The sequence below is a fragment of the Eumetopias jubatus genome, unplaced genomic scaffold, assembly GCF_037043125.1.
Source record: "Eumetopias jubatus isolate StellerSeaLion01/CBP00866 unplaced genomic scaffold, mEumJub1_p1.0 scaffold_17, whole genome shotgun sequence".
Classification (NCBI taxonomy): Eukaryota; Metazoa; Chordata; class Mammalia; order Carnivora; family Otariidae; genus Eumetopias; species Eumetopias jubatus.
This window is the reverse complement of record NW_028274823.1, coordinates 36,540,628-36,555,924: the sequence shown is the minus strand read 5'-3', so window position 1 is coordinate 36,555,924 and position 15,297 is coordinate 36,540,628. Positions and strand designations below refer to the sequence as shown.

Below are 15,297 nucleotides of genomic sequence, written 5' to 3'. Positions count from 1 at the left end.
GAATAATACATACGCATAGATCAGAACCAGACAGCAGACTGGAACAGAGATTGGCTGCTGTCTGTGTCTCTGCTGTTCTCTCACTCTTGGCCGGCACACTTTTTCTTTTCCTTCATATTCCTTCATCTTTTTTTTTTTTTTTTTGAGCTCTAATTTATTTATTTATAGATTTTATTTATTTATTTATTTATTTGACAGAGAGAGACATAGCGAGAAAGGGAACACAAGCAGGGGGAGTGGGAGAGGGAGAAGCAGGCCTCCCACAGAGCGGGGAGCCCGACGTGGGGCTCGATCCCAGGACCCTGGGATCATGACCCGAGCCGAAGGCAGACACTTAACGGCTGAGCCACCCAGGTGCCCCTCCATATTCCTTCATCTAAAATCTGGAAAGACCTCCTCCTGAGTATATACTAGGAAGCATCAAGGCCCTTTATGCCAGGCCACCTAATGGGTAGCCACTCAGGCTACAGATGGCTGCCCTTTGGTTGAGTGCCTATCTCTGCTCCCATCTGTGGCTGTTCCTGCACAAAGAATAGCAGTAATGCTTTGGGAACCACAGAAGCAAACATTGGATTTCGCAGCCATGAAACATGCTCAGTGTATCTTCCCTCAAACCTTTGTACCCTTCCAGCCACTGGCCTTTCTCCCCTTCTGTAAAGCTTCTGGACAGAGCAATCCCTGCTCGTTGCCTCCACTTCCTAACTTCCCACTCATTCACTAGTCCAGTTCATATAGTATCTGCCACCACCATTCCCCTGAATCTGTTGTCTCCAGTGTCCCCAAGATTTCACAGTTGTTCATTCAAGTAGGCACATTTTTGACCTAACCACTCTCCATTGTTTAACATCATTGACCACTTTTTTTCTTGAAAGTTGATCCTTCCTTCGTTTTTAACACATCACCTTTTCTGGATTTCATATCTCCTTGGCCACTGATCCTTTATCTTCTTTGTCAGCTCATATCATACGTACCTCAGAGATACTGCAGGTTTAGTTCAGACCACTGCAGCAGTCAAACAAATATCACAATAAAGTGAGTCAAATCAAAACTTTTTGATTTCCCACTGCATATGAAATTATGTTGATACTATACTATAGCATAGTAAGTGTATAAAAGCATAATATCCGAAAATACAATGTACATACCTTAACTTAAAAATACTTTATTGTTGGTCTCCTGGCCATTTTGGCTGCTGGTTTTAGGTTGGGGCCGTCCCGCATCTAAGGCAGGAAGATGGTGGCTGCAAAGAAGACGAAAAAGTCGCTGGAGTCGATCAACTCCAGGCTCCAGCTTGTTATGAAAAGTGGAAAGTACGTGCTGGGGTACAAGCAGACTCTGAAAATGATCAGACATGGCAAAGCGAAACTGGTCATCCTCGCCAACAACTGCCCAGCCTTGAGGAAATCTGAAATAGAATACTATGCCATGTTGGCCAAAACTGGTGTCCATCACTACAGTGGCAATAATATTGAATTGGGCACAGCATGTGGGAAATACTACAGAGTATGCACATTGGCTATCATTGATCCAGGTGATTCTGATATCATTTGAAGCATGCCAGAACAGACTGGTGAAAAGTAAATCACGCATAATTTTTCTTTAATAAAACTGGCCACAGCTTGTTTTAAAAACAAACAAACAAAAAAAAACAACAAAAAAAATACTTTATTGTTAAAAAATGCTGACCACCATCGGAGCATTCAGTGAGTCATAATTTTTTGCTGGTGGAGGGTCTCGCCTTGATGTTAATAGCTGCTGAATGATCAGGGTGGTGGCTGATGAAGGCTGATGGGGTGACTGTGGTTGTTTCTTAAAACAATGAAGGGTGTTGCATCAATTGACTCTCCCTTTCACAAATGATTTCTCTGCAGCATGTGATGTTTTTTGATAGCATTTTACCCACAGTAGAACTTCGTTCCAAATTGAAGTCAATCATGTAAAACCCTGCCTCTGTTTTATCAACTAAGTTTATGTACTAATCTACATCCTCTTGACATTTCAACAGTCTTCACCAGGACTAGATTCTATCTCAAGAAACCACTTTCTTTGCCCATCCGTAAGGAGCAACGCCTCATCTGTTAAAATTTTATGGTGTGATTGTAGCAGTTCAGGCACATCTGAGACTCCACTTCTAATTCTAGTTCTCTTGCTGTTTCTACCACATTAGCAGTTACTTCCTCCACAGTCATAAACCCCTTAAAGTCATCCATGAGCGTTGGAATCCACTTCTTCCAAACTTCCGTGGATATTGCTATTTTGACCTCTTCCCATGTGTCACAGATGTTCTGAATGGCATGTAGAATGGTGAATCCTTTCCAGAAGTTTTCATTTGACATTGCCCAGGTTCATCAGAGGAATTCCTATCTAGGGCAGCTACAGCCTCATGAAATGTATGTTTTAAATATGACTTAGAAATCAAAGTGACTCCTCGATCCATGAGCTGCAGAATGGATGTTGTGTTAGCTGGCATGAAGACAACATTCAGTTCATTGTACATCTCCATCAGAGTTCCCGGGTGACCAGGTGCATTGTCAATGAGCAGTAATATTTTGAAAGGCATCTTTTTTTTTTGATCAATAGGTCTCCACAGTGGGCTTAAAATACTCAGTAAACCATGTTGTAAACAGATGTGCTGTCACCTAGGCTTTATTATTCCATTTACAGAGCACAGGCAGAGTAGATCTAGCATAATTTTTAAGGGTCCTAGAATTTTCAAAATGGTCAACAAGCATTGGCCTCAACTTAGAATCACCAGCTGCCTTAGCCCCTAGAAAGGAATCAGCCTATTTTTTGAAACCAGGTATTTACTTCTCCTTTCTACGAAAGTTTTAGATGAATCATCTTCCAATAGAAGTCTGTTTTGTCTGAAATAGCACTGAAAAACCTGTTGTTTAGTGCAGCCGCCTTCATGAGTTAACTTAGCTAAATCTTCTGGGTTACTTGCTACAGCTTCTATATCAGCATTTGCTGCTTCCCTTGCACTTTTGTAATGGAGATGGCTCCTTCCTTTAAACCTCATGAAGCAACTTCTACTGGCTTCCAACTTTTCTGTAGCTTCCTCACTTCTCCCAGCCTTCATAGAATTGCAGAGAGTTAGGGTCTTGCTCTGGATTAGGTTTTGGCTTAAGGAAATGTTGTGGCTGGTTTGATCCTCTATCCAGACCCCTCAGACTTTCTCTGTATCAGCAGTAAGGCTGTTTTGTTTTCTTATCATTTGTGTGTTCACTGGAGTAGCACTTTTAACTTCCTTCACGAACTTTTCCTTTGTATTCGCAACTTGGCTGTTTGGTGCAAGAGGCCTAGTTTTCAGCTTATTTCATACATCAGCATATCTTCTTCCCTAAGCTGAATCACTTCTAGCTTTTGATATAAAGTGAGAGATACGCAACTCTTGTTTCACATGAATACTTAGAGGCAATTGTAGGGTTATTAGTTGGCCTCATTTCAATATTGTTGTGTCGAGGGTGGGGGGATGGGTTAGCCTGGTGATGGGTATTGAGGAGGGCACATTCTGCATGGAGCACTCGGTGTTATGAACAAACAATGAATCATGGAACAGTACACCAAAACAAATTATGTAATATATGGTGATTAACATAACAATAAAAAATTTAAAAAAAATATTGTTGTGTCTCAGGGACTAGGGAGACCCATGGAGGAGAGAGAGGGGCGAATAGCCGGTCCATGAAGCAGTCAGAACACACACATTCATCAGATAAGTTTGCCATCTTATATGGGTGTGGTTTGTGGTGCCCCAAAACAATTATAATAGTAACATCAAAGATCGCTGATTATAGATCACCATAATAATAATGATGGAAAAGTTTGAAATACTGCATGAATTATCAAAATGTGACACAGAAACACAAAGTAAGCAAATGCTTTGGAAAAGTGGTGCTGATAGACCTCTTGACCCTGGGTTTCCAAAACCTTCAGTTTGTAAAAATGCTGTGTCTGTAGAATGCAATAAACAGTAATAAAAGGAGGTATGCCTCTGTTTCCCATAGTTCTGTCCTTATATTAGTTTTGCATAACAGTTGCTACATAACTGTGGCATCATGATAACCCTGTCAGTTAGGAAAAAAATCCATTATTTTGGCATGAGAAACATGCTTTTGCCTAGCAAGCATTGATTCCTTTTCTGGTCACTCACAAAATCATTGTCTTATAAAACCCAGTCTGGAATTTTCAAGTTTTTACATATTCTTAAATCATACACCCTCTTGTTTATGGTGAGGTGTCAAAGTATGCCTGTTCTCCTGAACTTTGAAATAAAGCATTTTATGTTATTTATTTATTTTGTAAGTTATGGAAGGGTTCTGTGATTCTCATTATGCTTCACATTTGGAACTAAAGTAGCTGTTACTACATTTTGCCATTTCTTTGGCCCAGCCTTCCATGACTCTTCATCCCCTGTTTTGGTTCAGACTTTATTTCCTCTGATACAAAGGTCCTCCAAGGCCCGGTTTAGCTTCTAAACTAAACTTTATTCCCTCTAGCCTCTTCCCTACACTGCTAACAGAGTAATTTTGCTAGATACAGATATGATCATGTCACTCCCTGCTTAGATGTCCTCAGTGATTTTTCCCTTTCGCCTTCCATCCAGCATATCATCTCTACTCCATAGCTTGAGGGCTTCAGGATATGGTCCCTGCCTGTCTTTCCAGTCTCATCTCACTGGGCCATTCTCCCTTTCTGATTCTCTGTTTCAACCACACTGCTCCCTAAATCCTATTGTTGCACAGTCTTAGATAATAGTTAACTGTCTTTGACAGTTCACAGTGAAAAAAACAAAAACCGCCCTTGGTATACTAAATTATTGAAGATATTTAAAGCTAAGTCAGCATAGCTCCATTCCTAAGAGGCCATTCATTGATCTCATTTCACAAATCGATTATTTTTATTAATTACTATGTATAAACGAAATATATAGTGCATCAAATTTGTTCCCACTAGTATTTAAGATGTTCTATAGAACAAAACATACAAGTAAGCAAACTTGGTCCTAGTAGTTAATAAAATTTTTATTTAAGTGTCCTAATATTTATAGTAAGATTGATTTACTTTTTCAAATGTATGGTTTATTTTGATTTTATTTTACTAATCAACATTTTGTGTTGTTCTGTGAATTTGAGTGTATTGCTATAATTTACCAAGATTATACAAATTATGTAATTTATCAGAAAAAATATTGGATATCACTGTCTTATCTCTTTCTCCAGTTCTCTCTCTCTTCAGCAATCTGTATTATAAATCTATTAGAGATTAGAATTGATAGCTGCTGAAAGGATTTGATTGAATCAGTTACTTGTTATTTTTTATTATTCAGAGATTCCACAAGTGAACTAAGCAATGTTCTTTGGGACCTTCTTTTATGGAGGAAGGGTAGAGGAAGAAGTAGGAAAATAAAATATTGAGTCGTTCCTAGATTGCAAGGACATCATTTCCTTAAAATACACTTAGTTTTTCTCCTTATTTCGATTTCCTCTGCTTGCTCCTAAAGCTACCGAATTTCATTCAGCATATATCTGTAAAAGTCGAGAAGATAATAGCCACAAAGGGTTGTTGTGGAAACAAGCTGATATGTGTAACATACCTACTGTCACAGGATAAACTCCTAATAAGTGATAGCTACTATATTGAGAGACTTTAATATATGGTGGTTTAAGGGTACAGACTTGAGGGTCATTCACAGTTTGAATTCCTACTTACCAGCTCTGTGAACTTGGGCTTGGTACTTCAATTTCCTTATTCATAAAGTGGGATATAAATACATATCTCCTAAGAATGGTATATTAAGGCATTTAATATAGCACCAAGCCTATAGCAAGTACTCAGTAAGTGATTTGTTTTACTATGCTTTTATCATAGGAATAGTCATTTGTTGAGCCACTCATTATGTTGTAGGTTTTGTACAAGACCCTAGATGATACTGTTTATGATTCTGAAACCAGATTCGTACCCTACATCTATTAGAGTACTTTGTTTTAGTTAGGCAATATGTCTAATAGGCTGGATCATGTAGGCTAATCCTAACAGAAATATTAATGTCTTCACTGAGCCTAAATCTAGTCAGTACGCAAGCAGAATTTCTACTTGTGGCCCTATGAGAATGAATCAGGTGCCCCTCCACCCCCAAGAGAGTAGGAAATGTGAGAGAGTCAATCCTTGGTAATCGTAAATGTTTTTGCTCTATGGTATATGAGGTAATTCTGAAAAGGCAAATGGAAATCAGTTCAGTGGGTTAGGAAGGAGGAGAGGAAAAAGAAACTATTGTGAAAGCAAAGAAATTACCTTTAGAGTAAGGGAGTGAATATTAAGGAGGAAGTTATATTCTCTTAAGCATCAGTAAACTGGAAAGAGCTAGAGCTGAGAATAAACCCTGAGGTAGCTCTATAATTGAATATTGCCCTGGTAATATTTTATTTATAATTATAAAATACAGATGAACTACATACTGTGGGCTTTACAGTTATTATTTTTGTGGAATGTGTGTTAATGGATAGATTCTGTGCTATAGGAAGATTGCACTGCTACATGCACCTGTGGATCCCTAAGTGCTTAGCATTATCTTTTCTCCTCCCATCACCTATTTAACCCAAACCCATCCCCTCACCCATCTCCCTTCTGGTAACCATTAATTTTTTCTCTATAGTTAAGAGTCTCTCTCTCTCTCTCTCTCTTTCCCTTTGTTCATTTGTTTTGCTTCAAAATTCCACGTGAGTGAAATCAAATGATATTTGTCTTTCTCTGACTAACTTACTTCACTTAGGATAATACTCTCAAGCTCTATCCACGTTGTTGAAAATGGCAAGCTTTCACTCTTTTTTGTGGCTGAGTAATATTCCAGTGTGTATCTATGCCACATCTTCTTTATCCATTCATCAATCATTGGACATTTGAGCTCTTTCCATAATTTGGCTATTGTAGATAATGCTGCTATAAACATAAGGGTGTGTGTATCCCTTTGAATTAGCATTTTTGTATTCTTTGGGTAAATACCTTGTAGTGTAACTGATGGATCATAGGGTAGTTCTATTTTTAACTTTTTGAGGACTCTCTATACTGTTTTCCACAGTGGCTGCACCAATTTGCATGCCCACCAACAGTATAAGAGAGTTTGCCTTTCTCCACATCCTCGCCAACACCTTTGTTTCTTGTGTTGTTAATGTTAGCCATTCTGGAGGTATAAGTGGATATCTCATTGTAGTTTTGATTTGCATTTCCTTCATAAGTGATGTTGAGCATCTTTTCATGTGTCTGTTGGCCATCTGTATGTCTTCTTTGGAAAAATGTCTATTCATGTCTTCTGCCCATTTTTAATTGGACTATTCATTTTTGGGGTGTTGAGTTTTATAAGTTCTTTATAGATTTGGGTACTAACCCTTTATCAGATATGTCATTTGCAGATATCTTCTCCCATTCCATAGCTTGCCTTTTAGTTTTGTTGATTCTTTCCTTTGCTGTGCAGAAGCTTTTAATCTTGTTGAAGTCCCACTAGTTCATTTTTGCCTGTTGTTTCCCTTGCCTCCTGAGACGTGTCTAGTAAGAAATTGCTGCCGAGGCCAAAGAGGTTGCTGCCTGTGTTCTCCTCTAGGATTTGGATGGATTCCTGTCTCACATTTAGATCTTTCATCCATTTTTAATTTATTTTTGTGTATGATGTAAGAAAGTGGTCCAGTTTCATTCTTCTGCATGTGGCTGTCCAATTTTCCCAACATCATTTGTTGAAGAGACTGTCTTTTTTCCATTGGATATTCTTTCCTGCTTTGTCGAAAGTTAGTTGACCATATAGTTGTGGGTCCATTTCTGGACCCAAAATAGAATCTCTCGATTCTATTCCAGAGATCTATGTATCTGTTTTTGTGCCAGTACCATACTGTCTTGATCACTACAGGTTTGTAATATAACTTGAAGTCTGGAATTGTGATGCCTCCAGCTTTGCTTTGCTTTTGCAAGATTGCTTTGGGTATTCAAGGTCTTTTGTGTTTCCATACAGATTTTAAGATTGTTTGTTCTAGCTCTTTAAAAAAAAATGCTGGAGGGGGCGCCTGGGTGGCTCAGTTGGTTAAGCAACTGCCTTCGGCTCAGGTCATGATCTTGGAGTCCCAGGATTGAGTCCCGCCCGCATCAGCCTCCCTGCTCAGCAGGGAGTCTGCTTCTCTCTCTGACCCTCCCCCCTCTCATGCTCTCTCTCTATCTCATTCTCTCTCAAATAAATAAATAAAATCTTTAAAAATAAATAATGGGGGCACCTGGGTGGCTCAGTCAGTTAAGCGTCTGCCTTTGGCTCAGGTCATGATCTCAGGGTCCTGGGATCAAGTCCCGCATCGGGCTCCCTGCTCAGTGGGGAGCCTGCTTCTCCCTCTCCCACTCCCCCTGCTTGTGTTTCCTCTCTCGCTGTCTCTCTCTGTCAAATAAATAAATAAAATCTTAAAAAATAAATAAAAATAAATAAATAAAATGCTGTTGATATTTTGGTAGGGATTGCATTAAATATGTAGATTGCTTTGGGTAGTATAGATATTTTAATAATATTTATTTTTCCAGTCCATGTGCATAGAACATCTTTCCATTTCTTTGTGTCATCTTCAATTTCTTTCATTAGTGTTTTATAATTTTCAGAGTACAGGCTTTCACATCTTTGGTTAGGTTTATGCCTAGGTAGCTTATTATTTTTGGTACAGTTGTAAGTGGAATTAATTCCTTAATTTCTCTTTCTGCTGCTTCACTATTGGTGTATAGAAATGCAGCAGATTTCTGTACATTGATTCTGTATCCTGCGACTTTACTGAATTCATTTTTCAGTTCTACCCAATTTTTTGGTGGAGTCTTTCAGGTTTTTTTATGTTTAGTATCATATCATCTGCAAAGAATGAAAGTTTTAATAATTCTTTGCTGATTTGGATGCCTTTTATTTCTTTGTGTTGTCTGATAGCTGAGGCTAGGGCTTCCAGTACTATGTTAAATAACAGTGGTGAGAGTGGACATCCCTGTCTTGTTCCTGACTGTAGAGGAAAAGCTGTCAGTTTTTCCCCATTTAGGATGATATTAGCTGTGGCTTTTTCACCTATGGCCTTTATTACGTTAGCATTATCTTTTTTAATCCTAGTACACCCAAAGTATAATCACAATGCATAGAAAGAAATGAGCTCTAAAAGGTTTATCTTTTTACCTGAACGGTTGAAGTTGCATCAAAAGACAAGAAAACCTCCAATGAATCAACATGTGAAGTATCACATGCATGTTAACTATTGAAAATAATATTTGTGGAGCTCATAAAAATGGTGTTATCTAAATACAAATTTAAGGGACGCCTGGGTGGCTCAGTCACTTGGGCGTCTGCCTTCAGCTCAGGTCATGATCTCGGGGTCCTGGGATCGAGTCCCGCATCGGGCTCCTTGCTCAGCGGAGAGTCTGCTTCTCCCTCTGCCTGCCACTCCCTCTGCTTGTGCTCTCTTTCTTTCTGACAAATAAATAAAATAAAATAAATCTTAAAAAAAATAAATACAAATTTAAAAGAGCCGTTAACATGAGGGGAGCATGCACGATATACGAGGGGCTGTGCCACTTTATATGCTTATTTCAGTGAGACATCACAGTAACCCTATAAGGAAGATACTATTAATACCCTATTTCCAAACTTGATCAATTTGTAGGCATGGTACAACTATTTTCATTTTATATTTAAAACAATTTGATCCTAGGAAAGGTAAGTCAATGTTATGTATTTTATCTGTAATATCATCAAATTAAAATCTGTTCAAGTGTTTATGAATTTCTGCAATAAAATAGTTTAAATATAGCTAGTGGGAATCATGCTGCAATGTTAACTTTTCTGTTTTTAGGGTTTGGACAGAGGATCCAAAGGCCAAATTTCCACTTTTAGCAGTTTCATTTCAACTGTTAACCAGAAGAAAGAAGCCACTGAAAACAGAAGTTCACCTACACATCTTGTTTTCCCTAACATCAAGAATGGTAAAATAATAATAATGATGATTATTAAAAGTACACGTTGTGTATTTTGGCTGAAAATATATTATCAAACTATTAAAACGTAGTTTTTTGGTAGATGAAGTTAATTAATACAATATGAAAAAGAAATAAGCTGTATAAATATTTACAGAAAGGAGCAAAATTGTTATTTTTAGGTGACTGTTACCTAGGGTAGGGTATGAATGAGATACAAAGCTCATGAATAATAGAATTTGGTTATGCAGCCAGACACTATACAATATATGAAAATTCAGTATATTTCCTTTGAGGAATAATCACTTAGAAGACTTGATGGAAAAATAATGAAATACTTAGAAATAAACCTAAAAGAAAGTAAGCTAAACCTGTATGAGGAAAACTGTAGGACTTTATCAAAAGACTAAAAGGTCGTAGGATGGAAAACATCAAGATGTCAGGTATACCCAGTTTACTCTCTACACTTAATACATTTTTCAGCAGTTTTGGGCTGGAGATATTAAAATGATGCTTTATGTGATCCATAAGAATCAGTGTCCAAGAAGATGCAAGCAAAAATAATGAGGGAGCCCATTCCCCTGTAGTACATATATTATAAAGCTATTATAATTGCAGTACTGCCGCAAAGACAGCCAAATAGACCAGTAAAATATATAGTACATAAGTGGTATTCAGTTATTCAAAAAATGGAATTAGGATGATTGGCTAACCTGTTGAAAATAGTAACTTGAGATTTTTTTAAACTACAAAAGTACTAGAAGAAAACAGGAGGTTATTTATATAAAAAACCTCTTGGCATGATAACAATGCCAAGAGCCATAAAATAAAAAATTGACAAGTTTCAGTATATAAGAAAATTTAAAACTTCCGTAGGAATTTTTTAAAGTCATAAAGTATAAACACCTACAAATGTCATACATAGTCTGTGAAAAACATATGCTTGGTCATAAAGACTATTAATAAATCAGTAAAATGAACATTCCAATGAAGAAAAAGCAAAGGATCTGAACAGACTAATCAAAAGAGGAAAAATATGAGCAATCACACACAAATGTATAAGGATGTAGAAATTGCTTGTGTCCATAGCTGTGTGTGGCATAAATTATTCTCACACAGATTTTCACACATGTGAAAGGATGCTCAATCTCACTTGTTTTTAGAGAAGTACAAATTACAATAAGAAGTTTACATTTTCCTCTGTGGTTGCAGAGAATGAAAGGATTTATATCTGTGATGTTGTCTAGGGAATGTGAAAATTGGCACTTTTATGAATGGGTGACTTAGAGTACTATGCCTCTATTAAGAAAAATGTGATATGTGTATAAAGTGTCTAGGAGAAGTGCCCACAGTACGTTGTAAAATAAAAAACACAAGTTACACATAACAGGTAGAATATGACTCCAGGTTTTTAAGAGTAAGGAAACCTTTTATACTTCTTTGAGCGTATAAAGAAGTATGGAAGGATGCCCACCAATCGGTTTAATGGTTTTCTCAGGAGAGTAGAATTGGGTATATATTATAAATATACTTTATTTCTCTGTACAACTCTGTATTGTTTTGTCACAGGAAACATCAATTACTTGCATAATTTTAAGTTCCCCTGGCCTATAACAAAACAAATCTGGAAAGGTTTAAATGTCCCTGTACCCAAACAACACAAAACAAACCTAGAAATGTATAAGGACATAGTTTTTGGTAAATTGCTTGTGTCCATAGCTGTGTGTGGCATAAATTATTCTCACACAGATTTTCGGTTGATACTCCATGCTAGTGCTAACTTTTGCAGGTTAGCATTTACCTTATTTCATTTATCAACCTTTGCCTTTGATAACTTCTTTCCTCCTGTATTTATGCACTCAGTGTGCACACATACACACACACACATGTTCTTTCCCCTCAGTCTCACTCCGAGGAGGCACAAGTGCCCTTTATGTCAGCCCCCCAACCCACAACAAAACAAAACAAAGCTGCAGTTGTGATACCATTAAAGAAATAAAATGAACCTATTTGATGGGGAGAGGAATTGAGAGAAATGATATATATTTTAGACATGTTAACTAGATAACAACTGTAAATTATGTTTGTGTATTATTTGTGTATACATTACTTTATCTGAGCCTTGCAACAATCACATAAAATAGAATAGATATTAGAATCCCTGTTGTATTAGTTTTCTATTGCTGTATAACAAATTACCACAAACCTAATGGTTTAAAAGCAACACCCATTTATTAGCTGATGGCTCTTTAAGTCAGAGGTCTTGGTGAGTGTGGCTGGGTTTTCTGCTCAGGGTCTTACAAGGTGTTGGCTGGGCTGGACTCTTGGGGAAGAATCCTCCTCCCAGCATCTTCAGGTTGCTGGCAGAATCCCTGCTATCAGCCAGGGCTGCTCTCAGCTCCTAAAGAGACCACTTACACAGTCTGCCACCTCTGCTCACAGACCCTCTTGGAGTATTGTATTGTAGCTTTGGGTTTTAAGGCTGACAGCAGGAGCCCTTGTGTTGAATCCCCTTCATGTTTCCAGTCTCTCTGACTTTGTCTTTTGCAACCAGTGGGAGAAAACTCTTTGCTTGTAAAGGTATCATGTCATTAGGTTTTGCCTACCTGGATAATCTCCCTATTTTAAGGTGAGCCAATTAATTATTTATATCTGCACAGTCCCTTTTGTCATATAATGCAATGTAATCCTGATGGAACACCAGAAAGCTGAGACTTATGCGGGCGATCTTAGTTTCTGTTTATCACACCATTTTATAAGTATGGAAACAGGCTCAGAGAGGGTAAATGACTTGGCTGAGGTCACCGCTAAGTGTCAGAACCAAAATTCAATCCACATTTTGTGACAAAACCCTTGTTCCTCTATCTGACAGATAGAGGAAATTCCTGATTGACTTGTTTCTCTTGCCTGATTAATCATATCACATTAATCATACAACTCTAATTACATCATCTTCATACTCCCTAATGCTTCCAAAATTAAATAAAAAATTTTTACCTTGACACTCAAGGACGTTCAAAATATGACAGCTTTTCAACGTTATCTCCCACTTTTCTCCTACATATAACTACATTTTAGCTATTCTCCTGGATGCCTCATACCTTACCTCAGAGATTTTGCCAGTTTGTTCCCACTGCCTGGAATGCACTCTCCCCTCTTTTCCGTCTGACACATCCTGTCCTTCAAAGCTACTTCTTTCTTAAACCTCTGCTGATTCTCTCCAACCAGATACAGTTGTTCCCTTCTTTGACTTTCCACTTAGGTTTTCTTTTGTTATTACCTCTTATCAGTCACCCCGTCTTATGTGTTATCATTTGAATACTATTAACTCTTAGACTGTATGTTCCATGAGGGAATAAATACCTTTGTAATCCCCGCAGGCCCCAGGCAGTTACCTGTCCATCAGAGGGTCCTACAGGTACAGTGGACCAGTTGACTCTTGAATGACACAGGTTTGAACTGCATAGATCCACTTTTATGCAGACTTTTTTCAATAAATATAGTACAGGGCGCCTGGGTGGCTCAGTTGGTTAAGCGACTGCCTTCGGCTCAGGTCATGATCCTGGAGTCCCAGGATCGAGTCCCACATCGGGCTCCCTGCTCAGCGGGGGGTCTGCTTCTCCCTCTGACCCTCTTCCCTCTCATGCTCTCTGTCTCTCATTCTCTCTCTCTCTCAAATAAATAAAAATAAAAATAAATAAATAAATAAATATAGTACAGTACAGTGAATGTATTTTCCTTGTGATTTTCTTAACATTTTATTTTCTCTAGCTTATTATTTTAAGAATATGGTGTATGATACATGTAGCATACAAAATACGTGTTAACCAACTGTTTATGTCATCAGGAAGGCTTCCAGTCAATAGTAGGCTATTAGTAGTTAAGTTTTGGGGGAGTCAAAAGTTATACATAGATTTTCAACTGCATGAGGGGTTGGCGCCCCTGCCTCCACATTGTTAAAGGGTCAGCTGTATTTATTGCATAGAGTCAAACAAGAGAGAACCCAGGACAGAGGAAATAGTTATCAGAGCAGATGTGTCAAAGCAGTAACATCAGCTGCAACAGTAACTCCATATAGTGCTTTCTATGTGCCACTCCTGGTTCTGAGCGCCATAAGCGCTGTACATATGTGAATCCATTTAGTCCTTATTGCAGCTGAAGGTTGGAATTCTTTTCCCATTTCAAAGGCAAGGAAACTTAAGCCACAGAGAGTTTTAAGTGACTTGCCCTGCATGAACTTACATAGCTAATGAATGGCAGACATAGAGAAAAGAAGAGAGCCAAGGGTAGTTTTGGATAAGGCCTTCATTAAAAGAAGAGTTGGTAAAAGAAAAGAAAGTGAGTGCTGAAAGAGGGAAAAGAACTGTGTTGTGCTGTGACTTAGAAATCGGGGAAAGAGGGGCGCCTGGATGGTTCAGTCAGTTAAGCATCCAACTCTTGGTTTTCAGCTCAGGTCATGATCTCGTGTGTCAGGAGATCAAGCCCCACGTGGAGCCCTGCGTCAGGCTCCACGCTCAGTGGGGAGTCTAGTTGAGATCCTCTCCCTCTGCCCCTTCCCCAGTTCGCACGTGCACACTCTCTTTCTCTAAAATAAATAAATAAATCTTTAAGAAAAAGAGAAATCAAGGGAAAAGAAAATTTAAAGAAGAGGATTTGGTCTACGATGTCATTGCTAAGTGAGGATAAGTTGAGTAAGCACTGAGACAATGCCAAGGATTTGTTGTTTAATGTGTTTATTGGTGACTTTTAAGAGAACAGTTTCAGTAGGATGGTATGAGGAGAATTCAAATTATAGAAAGTTAAGGGGCAGATTAGTGGCGATGATGTAGGGGCAATGTAGACTGCCTAGCTTGAACTGAAGATTAGCTTGAACTGAAAGAAAAGCAGGGTCTTGCAGAGTAGTGTGGTCAAGGGAAAGGATCTAATACAGAGGGAGAGACTAAAGTTGCAGTAGGAAAATAGAATAATAAAATGAACTAGTAGAATAGAGAAGTGGTATGAGGATAGGATCAAGGAAAAATGCAAAGCATAGGGGTTGAGATGTAAGCTCCAGCAAGGTTAGAAGAGCACTTGTTACTCACACTGTGGAATTAAAGGGAAGAGAGGAAGTAGGAAGAGGAAATGGAAGTAGGAAACTCAGTTCTTCTCGCCTTGAATTCACTAATCTCCTTGGAAGGTATAGTAGTTTCCTCCCGCTGCTATAACATAGAACATAAACTTGATAGCTTAAAACAACAGAATTTTATTCTCATGGTTCTGGAGGCTAGAGGTCTGAAATCCATGCATTGGTGGAATTGGTTCCTTTTGAAGGTTCTTAGAATCTGTTCC

At 38.3% G+C, this 15,297-nt stretch overlaps 1 protein-coding gene and 1 pseudogene across 3 annotated transcripts in view; both read left to right on the top strand.

Moving 5' to 3' along the window:
- The window catches only part of HECTD2 (HECT domain E3 ubiquitin protein ligase 2), a 71,766-nt gene that overhangs the window by 11,315 nt on the left and 45,154 nt on the right, over nt 1-15,297 (top strand). For all 3 annotated transcript variants that reach the window (XM_028098703.1, XM_028098702.2, XM_088019787.1), the window contains one exon: nt 9,849-9,978. In XM_028098703.1, the coding sequence (XP_027954504.1) occupies nt 9,849-9,978 (130 nt within the window). The remainder of the gene's footprint in view (nt 1-9,848; nt 9,979-15,297) is intronic.
- On the top strand, nt 1,178-1,613 carry LOC114205314 (large ribosomal subunit protein eL30 pseudogene; annotated as a pseudogene).